The sequence below is a fragment of the Amphiprion ocellaris genome, chromosome 18 (genome assembly GCF_022539595.1).
Source record: "Amphiprion ocellaris isolate individual 3 ecotype Okinawa chromosome 18, ASM2253959v1, whole genome shotgun sequence".
Taxonomy (NCBI): domain Eukaryota; kingdom Metazoa; phylum Chordata; class Actinopteri; family Pomacentridae; genus Amphiprion; species Amphiprion ocellaris.
In genome coordinates this window covers 26,146,032-26,155,697 of record NC_072783.1, presented here as the reverse complement: position 1 = coordinate 26,155,697, position 9,666 = coordinate 26,146,032, and the positions used below count along the sequence as shown (strand labels likewise).

Below are 9,666 nucleotides of genomic sequence, written 5' to 3'. Positions count from 1 at the left end.
TAAAGTAGTATTGTCATATTGGATAGTAAAGCTCTTCACAAATACTTCAGTGTACTTCAGAAAACTTAAATTTCCATATTTTAGTGGTAAAACATAACACTTAAGAACAAGTACAATCCTCCATCATCTTCAAAACACAAACTGACTTATTGTACAGTGGTGTCCATCCTTTTAGTTATCAATACCAAGCTCTCCTTTGTTATCCACATCTATATAAACATAAAAACTTAGATTCTTCATGTTTGGGAGTAATGTGCTTTTCCTATTCAATAATACTGATGTTTGAGACCATCCCTTTTCAGGTTTGCTTTATTATAAAAAATAAGCACTGGGCAAATCATTGACATGACAAAAATGTTATCATTATATTCAATTTGATAAACAAAAATAAAGCAACTTCTATATTTCATTCATTCATTCACACAAAATAACTGCAGTTATTATTCTGGCTCCTGAGTGGTTTTCTTCAGTTTGGTCTTCAGCTCAGACATGAGTGGATTTCCAAATCTGGGGAGACATAAGAAAAGCAAGAATTGGAAAATGCAAGCACAAGATGCCTCAATATTGTTTTGTTGCTGCTTTTTCTTATTTTTTACCCTGGATGTCTTGGTGGCATCCATTTGGGTTTGTGTTGTGCCTCATCCTGTTGGGGAGCATCACTCTTCTCCTCTGGCTTTACCTCAGGTTCCTGCTGACAATGTGACATTTTAATAATACATACACTACCAGTCAAAAGTTTGGACACACTTTCTCATTCAGTGCTTTTTATTTGATTATTTTATACATTGTAGATTAATACTGAAGATATTAAAACTATAAAATAATGCATATGGAATTATGTTGTAAACAAAAAAAGTGTTGATCTTCAGTGTTAATCTACAAAAAGGTACTCAAAGATTAGTACCTGTGAGGGGGTTTCCTGGCTGTTTTCCTCTTTTACCACCCTTTGTGTCTTTTTTAAGACCGGAAAACCTGCACCAAGCCCTGAAAAGACATAATATATAGATTATGAAAACGAACGAGGCCTAAAAGACAAAAGGTAGCTGCTATCTGTGTGTCTTGAGTGACCTACCAGGCAGTTTTATCCCGATCCCCAGCCCTCCTAGAGGTACACCTTTTGGAGCTTTAACTGGTACATGAGTAGAAGGAGTTGGATCCATTGAGGGCATATGAAGCAGGGAGCGGGGATCTTTGGGTGGTCTTACACGAGGGTTCTTCACAGCAATTCGTGACCGTTGCACAGTGAAATCCAGCGCAGGAGCAACAACCTGTCATTACAAAAACAACTGAATCCACTCCATATGTAGGTTCTGATGACTGATATTATTCATAATATTACATCAGAGACTTTACCTTCTCCTGATCATCAGACGCTGTCATTGGTTCCTCTGCCTCCTCAGGCCTCTTTAGCTCAGACAGTGATTCAGTTTCTGACCAATCTGGTTCATCAGGTGAAGGCAACTTCAATAATCTCTTCTCAGTCCAGGATTCGCCTTGTGAATCAGGCTGTACTGTCATGATTTCTTCCTCTAATGAAGCTTCAGAGCCACTTCTAGACTCAGTGTGTTTGATTTCATGTGCAGAGTCAGACACGCTTATCTCAAGAGGCTCATTTTCAAATTTTGTTTCCTCTATTTGGAAAAAAGTGCTCCTTTTCGTCAGTGATGTGACATCCACTTCTTCACCGTCTTTCCAGTCAGTCTTCATTGCTTGGCTTGTCACCACCACATCAATCTCTGTTTGTGATGAAGATGTTGCATCGACTCCATCTGTTTTTTCCAGTGATTCATCAGACTCATGATTTAGATTCCTCTCCTCTGATGATTCTGGGTAAAATCCTGTCTCCTCTTTCAGGTAAGACTGCACTCTCTCTGCTGTTTCCTCTATCAATCCATCCTTAGATTCAGAGTTAGGCGTCTGTGCAGAGAATTCAGAGACGTCTGCTGATTCTGATGTACTAACCAACATGTCCTGTATGCCGTGAAGTGAGCCAGTGCTTGCAGATTTCAGTAGCTGAGTTTCGCTGTTCTGAGCGTCCCACTCACCGATAGACTGGTTAAAAAATCCAGACTCTACAGTCGACAAAGACATTTCTGCGTCACTTGCTAACCCAGATTCTCCAGAATTTGGCTCCATTAGCTGCTGTTTGTCCTCCTCTGATGTTATGTCACCTTGTTTCTCATTTAAAGGGTCTGTTTCTGTGTCTATTTGTTGTTCTGGCTCAGGTTCTTCTTCTTGTTTTATCCCATCAGTATCCACTGACATCGCCGCCTCGATCCACAAGTCAAGGATTTCCTCATCAATCACATCTTGATGTCCACTGATTGAGTCGCTTGTTTCCTCTGTGTGGCTCCAGTCTGTTTCTCTCACATGTTCTGCTGTTTCATCTGCTGATGAATCTTTTGGTTTGAACTCTGTTGCCTTTAATTCATCAGCTACTTCTGTCATCATCTCCTCCTCTCTTATCTCAAGTGCTCTGTCTGGTGATTGAGATAGTATAGATTCTGTGATCAAATTATTTCCTTTTTCTTTCACTTCTGTGATTAGCTCAGCTGCCGTTCCTGCTTCCTGTAGGTGCGTTTCATCTTCGGCTTCCTCCTCCTTTTCTCCATGATCTATTTCTTCCAGTATTATCTCTGCACCAAACATTTCTAAACTACTATCATCAAGTAATCCAGGCTCGATTTCAACTAAAGGTCTCAAGAATCCAAATTCACTTGTGTCTTCTAGTAAACTTGGAGTCCTGCTGCTGTTTTGCTCTGTTTGTACATCAAGCGCCGACTCCTGGGAGAAGTCTGTCTCTGTCATCTTTTGCACTTCAGCCTCAAAGAATTCTGAAATTTCATAAACAAAACCAACTGCTTCATCTGCAGCTACAGCTCTCCCTGTATCACCTTTTTTGGAATCACAGAACCCTCCATCTATTCCAAAATCAACCAACAGCTCCTCACTCAAACCAATGTGTTTGATCTCCGTCTTCATTGAGCTTTCCAATAATTTCCCTTCTTCTCTTTCAAATAGGTGCCTTGATTCTAATGGTTCAGCACGAGGTTTCTCTGTTTCTTGTGTCAATCCAATATCAGTAAGCTGCTGTATTCCAGTGTCCTTCTCCACAGCAAAATCAAAGCTACTCTTAATACCTTCTGTGCCTTCTTGTTTCTCTTCCATAGGCTCCTTCACCAGTAAATAGTCAGCTCCGGTGCTCCAGCCACTGTTTTGAAGGCTCTTCTGCTCTGTGTTCTCCACCTCTTCTGGTAACCAAGTGGTCCGTGTTTCCTCGTAATCTCCTACTTCCAGGAACCTTTGTGTTGTGTTTTCATCTGGCTCATTGTTGTATCCAGGAACTCCCTCTTGTGTTTCCTCGCATGTTGGAGTATTTAGTTGCTGCGACACAACAACCTGGCCTTCGCTGATCGCCGGGGGAGTATTTCCCAGCTCTCCGCTCATTTCCTGTCCAGTCTCGCCTTCGGGTTTTACTGTAACTGAGGTGCTCGTACATTCTACTTCCACGTCTTTGGTGCCCACTTCACTGGAGAGCGTCTCCTCTTCTGCTTGATCTTTATCATCTAATGAAACACATGCTATTGCCACATCTCTTGTTTTGGTTTGCACTTGTGTGACTGCCACGTCCTCTTGTTCTATATCTGTCAATTCTGCTGGTTGTAGCCATGTTTCAGTGTTATGCATAGCTTCTTCGCATTCATTTAAAATGTTTTCTTCTTGACTTTCGTCTGTAACTGTTGTGATGTTCTTTTCCTGCTCAGGCTCTTCGTCTGTTGTCTGGTTGCTTGTAGCTTCATTGTTCTGTTCTTCCTGCTCCCTCTCATCCTCTTTCACTCCCTCGTCCTCAAACGTATCCCTTTCACGTCTACCAACCATCATGTTCTCTTGTCCAACATCAATTAGCTCATCATCTAAAACTTCTGACACCACTTCACAGACCATGGCCTGATTTTCTTCTTGTTTTGTTTCCTCATCTGACCTGTTTTCAATGACCAGCTGTACCACACCATCACAGGTTTCTGCTTTTTCTTCTGTCACCACTGAAGTTGCATCGTCCTTCTGCATGCCTGCCTCTTCTCTCAGCATTTCATCTTCCTCCTCTGGACTTGAATCCATCATTGTGCACAGTTTCGCCTCAGCTGCCTTTGAATCTTGTTCTCCTTCGTGGAGCATTTTACATTCTTCTTCCTGTACATGGGTCTTTGTCACGGTTTCGTCTATTTCTTGATGTTCATCTGGTGTCACTGCACTCACAGTCTGCTCCTCGTCACCTACTTTCCCTTCGCTTTTCTGCATGTCTTCCCTCATTCCGTCGTCTATGAGAATTTGTGATGCATCCACATGCCGTTCACCATCCTCTGGAGTCTTACCTTGTGCACCAAATTCTTCGATCTCCCTTTTTTCATGTTCATCTTCTTTTATGTTTGCATTTTCATCATCATGTGTTTGACTGATCTGTTCCTCACCGTCTGTAGATTCTTCCTTCTCACTGCTTCTACTCGACTGTGTTTGGTACCGCACGCTTTCTTCATCGGGTTTCACGTGAATGTCGGTGGGCGAAAGTTCCCAGACAACAACTGGCCGAGATGAGCTAAGCTGAGCGGCTGTCGCAAGAGGTTGTTCCTTATCGACTCCTCTTCTGCCAGCATCATCCTCAGCAGGGTGACAGTCAGGAGGTTCGCTGTCAACTGCAGATTCCTGGAAGGAGTATGGATCATTGTAGACGTCGTTAGCGGGCTGCGGCCTGAAGAATCTGTTCACAGCTCCGGTTATATAAGCCTGAGAAGGAGATGGAGAGAAAGTTGGCAAAAACACACAAAGGAATCGAATCAAAATGCATTTATTTATCTCCAATGTTTTGTTTTCAGTCATTTCAGTTACTATGCATACAGTCTGATGTTTAATTTCCTCTTGAGGAAAATCTGAATGCCGCAGCATACAAGGTTATTTACACAATAGTCCTTCCAGCTTTGCAGCTAATTTGGGGAAGGTCCTTTCCTGTTTCGGCACAACAATGCACCCGTCCACAAAGCAACATCCATAAATGGTTTTCAGAGTTTGGAGCTGGAAGAACTTGACTGGCCTCCACAAAGTCCTGACTTCAACCCCACCCAATCCCAAGAAACAGATTTCTTAATTCACATCAAGTGTATCTATAAATATTAATGAGGGCTCCATTTAAACTGATCTGCAGAGAATAAAAGGAATGTTTTTTCCTAAACTATTTTTCTTGACCTCAGTAGAAAACATGACAAACTGATAGAAAGATGTAAAGGAGAATTCATGAGAACATCCAAAAAGACAACATTTAGAAATATAGACTTTACTGTACTAAAGGATCTGCTGTGGATGGACGCAAGGAAATGTGGGACGGCATTATCTCCTTTCCTTTTTTAAAGGATGGAGTAGTGCATCCTACGCTAAAAGAGATAAGAAACAAAACACTCTTTCCTCTCTGTAGTATTTAAGGAACTCAGCTCTTATAACAACTGCCACTTCTTTACTTCCTGCTCATTTCACTCAATAAGGAACCTTCAAAAAAGATGATTCAGCTGCAACCAGGAAGCTTTCAGGGCAACAAAATATATAAACAAAACACTGACTGACCTTGTATAAGTTTAGCAAACATGACGGACAGTGCACATGCAGCAACAATAGCTCTGTTAGTTGCTAAATGATGCAGTGTGTTCACCAGCTAGTTGCAAACTGTGTGTGTTTGTTGCTAAGCAGGTAGCAAATACTGGTACTCTGGTTTCAAGTCTCTTAATCTGTGTAGCGACGCATATCAGTGAATGAAGTGAAACAAAATGGCTATTCAGTCTAAATAGCAGGCAAGTGAACAGCGCTTTTTGTTGTGTGTGTGAGAAAATAGCCGCCTGTTGCAACTCAAACACAGTTGATAAGAGCTATTAGATTGAAACAAAACAGTAAAGTTGCAGGTGTGAAGCCAAAACAATGAGCTGAAAGGCGCTAAAATGCTCAGTGGACACAATGGGAAATACAGAGTTGGGTGATTCCTATCTATGGGCTCGTCAGTCCAAGCAAAACCAACACAGCCGTCTGATCTACTGTTAATATGAAAACACTGATTAAAGCAGCTTTAAGGATAAATGAGCTTCTCTGCATTAACAGCAGCCATCCCTACTTAGATCAGCTGCACTTGAATGTTTCCTGTGTCAATCATTCTGCGGTAAAAATTCTACACTGAGGAAATGGTGAAACACAATACATTACACCAAACCTCACTAATGCTCTTGTGCTGTACAGGAAAAACAAACTCGTGGTCTGATGCATGAAGCAAAAACCAGAAGGTGGATGACACCAAAAGACTCAGTGAACTTATTTCATAGGGTCCATTTAGTCCTGTTTGTGGATCTGGACATTCTGCATGCAGCTGTAGAGATTTCAGACAACGTCGCCTGTTGTTATTCACCAGAGGAGCGACTAAAGATTCTGAACGTCACACGAGATCCTTCATTTCTGTGGCCAGCCAGTTACAGTATATAATTCTTCCTCTTTCTGTGGATCTTTTAAAAAAAATGTTTGTTTCTTACAATCATTGATGTTCTTCTCATTCTCATTTAACATCTGTAGAGTAACTAAATGGTGTTTCTTTCCTGAGTTACCATGGATTTGGAGTTGTTTCAAGGAACTTCCCACAAAAACCATCAGCTCCTTCAAACACATTGAACAGTGTCCAAGATTTGTGCTTATTTATGGAAATTTGCTTTAACCCTCCTGTTGTCCTCATTTACGGGCACCAAAAAAATACTGTTTCCTTGTCTGAAAAAATAAAAAAAAAATCTGCAAAAAAATTCCCCAAATTTCTGAAAATTTGCAAAACCTTCAGGAAGAAAATTCCAATAATCCCTAAAAAGTTTCCCTTAAAAGTTTTATTTTTAAAAAATCCCCCAAATTTGTCAAGAAAATCTTTGTAAATATTTTCAAAAAATGAGTAAAAATCTTCCAAAAAAATCCTAAAATTATCTAGTGATTACATATATATCAGCAAAACTTCTAATATTTTCTTTTTTAATATATATTTGTGTATATATATATATATATATATATATATATATATATATATATATATATATATATATATATATATATATATATATATATATATATTTTTTTTTTTAATATATTTTATTTTTTATATTTTTAACATTTCTTTTTTTTCCACCAAAAAATGTTAAAAATGTGGACATCAGAAGTTTCACTGTGAAAATATTTATTTTATTAAACCGGGTCAATTTTGACCTGCAGGACAACACAAGGGTTAAGTTAAAGAGTGTATTTCAGGACATTTTTGAGATATTATTTCAAAGCTAAAGCTCTGCAGACAGATTCAAACACCTTCTGGAAGGCTAGTCACATAGAGGTGTCATGTTTTGGTGTCCTAATACTTTCCTCTCATTGGTGCACATTGAACAGCCAGCTTTGGCATTTAGGTGCTTAATTGTGCTCATGCAAGATGTCCAAGTTGCACAAACACAGGAAAACAGCATGGGAGGGGGGTAAAGAGGGGTGGAGAGAGGAGCATTCATATAGATCCATACACTCTACAGTGTATATTACAGAGACACACAAGGAGAGAGACTTTCAAGCCACATTTCATGGCTTCAAAGTTCAAAATTCAAGCAGTCATTTGCTGATTTGACGCAGCAGCTCACCCAAACTGTCCACAGACTCCTCTCCACCCTGGATAAAGGACTGTCGGGGTCCATGTTCGCTCTCCTCCCTCGGTGCTTCTCTGATCATCTGACTTGATTTCTGCTCTGGATGTGTCCGAGTTGCCAAATCGAGTCGCTTTAATTTCTCAGAAAACTCGACAAAAAAAAAGGGGTTTGCTCACTAACAGCAGTCAAACATATGGAGCATTTCTGCACCATTACATCTGCAACGTTCAGTCCAGTCATCCTCACACTAAAAAAAATAATGTGTTGCCTCAACTACAACAAAAACAATGCAACGGTTGGTATTAATCTTTTTGAGTTAGAAAAACTTCTAATAAAAGTATGCCCAACATACAAAATATACTGAATTAGAAAAATTCTTCTAGTATCTTTTTATTTTTTAAATTTATTTTATTTAAAATACCAGAATTAACAGTTTTTGTTGTTGTTTAGGCATTTTTAGTAGGCAAGAGAGGGGAAGAAAAATGTTTAAAAATATATTCATTAAATCATTTCATTAAGTTACATTAACCTGAATTTATTAAAAATCAACAAATGCCCCCCCCCCCCCCCCCAAAAAAAATGAGTTTAAATTATACACAATATTAAGTTGATGCAGTTACCAACATTATTATTATTTCTCTCTGTCTGAATCAGTACTTATTTTTTGCAACCATGCATTTAACTAAGCAGTGGGAATAAGTCCCTAGCTAAATTACTTTTTATAGTGTATTTGTTTTTCACAATTTAAACAACAGTTATTGAGCCGAAGTACTTTCCAATAAAGAAATAAGACTGATCTCACAAACACACCTGGCAAGTTTAAATATTAATAGAAAGAATCTAGAGTATTATTTATTATGTGAATTTAACTGAATATTTAAATATTGCAGTTCAAAGCCCTCAATGCTTTGTAAAATACACGTCTTTCTGACTAAATTCAGTATCGAGGTGAAGAACCTGCACTATCAGGCTATACTATTATACAAATGAGCCTAACTAACTTAACTGTACCAGATTACCAGACAAATTTAAAAATTAATGTTAAGATCCTACCAAATTATATAAGGAAAATTCAACAAATCTAAAGTTTTGCTGTGAAAAACCAAATAGGCTACAGTGGAGAGGAACAACTCCCTTTTAACAGGAAGAAACCTCAGATAGCAGCAGAGAGGGCAGATATCTGCCTGGACTGGCTGGGGTGAGAGTGAAATGGATTGGGACAGATACTTTTTAAATTATTCATGTGATATGGTACAATAAATAATGTTGTCTTAAATCTAATATTTTGATTTATTAAGTAAATTTGCATCACTCTTATTTCTCTATTGAAAAGCATTTAAATATGCCCCATAAATATACAAATACTTCACTTGACTCGAGGAACATTACAGGTAATTAACCCTCCTGTCGTCCTCATTTACGGGCACCAGAAAATATTGCTTCAAAAATTCAGCAGAAAAATTCCCCAAATTTCTGACAATGTGCAAAACCTTCAGGAAGAAAATTCCAATAATTCCTTAAAATTTTCCCTTGAAAGTTTTATTTTGGAAAAAATGCCCCAAATTTGTCAAGAAAATTCTTGTAAATATTTTCAAAAATGAGTAAAAATCTTCCAAAAAATCCTAAAAATATCTGAAGTGATTCCATATATATCAGTAAAACTTCTAATATTTTCTGTAAGAACATTCACAAAAAATAAACCAAAATCCAGTGAAATTCGCTGGATTTTGGTTGATTTTTTTGTGAACATTCTTAAAGAAACATTTTTAACATTTCTTTTTTTCAACCAAAAAATGTTCAAAGATTTCCTAAAAATGTTGAAAATGTTGACATCAGAAGTTTCACTGTGAAAATATTTTTTCCCCACATTTTCAAACTTTAAAATGGGTCAATTTTGACCCGCAGGACGACACGAGGGTTAAGAGATGTTCCACCCACACATTATCTAAAAGGGGACTGAAAGCATACTTTGCATTCAACA

General features: G+C 38.4%; 1 protein-coding gene across 2 annotated transcripts; it reads right to left on the bottom strand.

Moving 5' to 3' along the window:
- Positions 1-293: 293 nt before the first annotated feature.
- si:ch211-136m16.8 (uncharacterized) lies at positions 294-7,840 on the bottom strand. Of its 2 annotated transcripts, none has more exons than XM_023289816.3 (6): positions 7,680-7,840; positions 1,354-4,782; positions 1,073-1,268; positions 905-984; positions 597-691; positions 294-507 (listed from the first exon to the last, which is right to left on the bottom strand). In XM_023289816.3, the coding sequence occupies exons 1-6, from the start codon at positions 7,731-7,733 to the stop codon at positions 441-443; spliced, it is 3,921 nt and encodes a 1,306-aa protein (XP_023145584.2). In that variant the 5' UTR covers positions 7,734-7,840; the 3' UTR covers positions 294-440. The 2 variants fall into 2 exon arrangements, with proteins under 2 accessions (XP_023145584.2, XP_023145585.2); XM_023289817.3 differs by having other exon boundaries at positions 597-688.
- Positions 7,841-9,666: the final 1,826 nt, after the last annotated feature.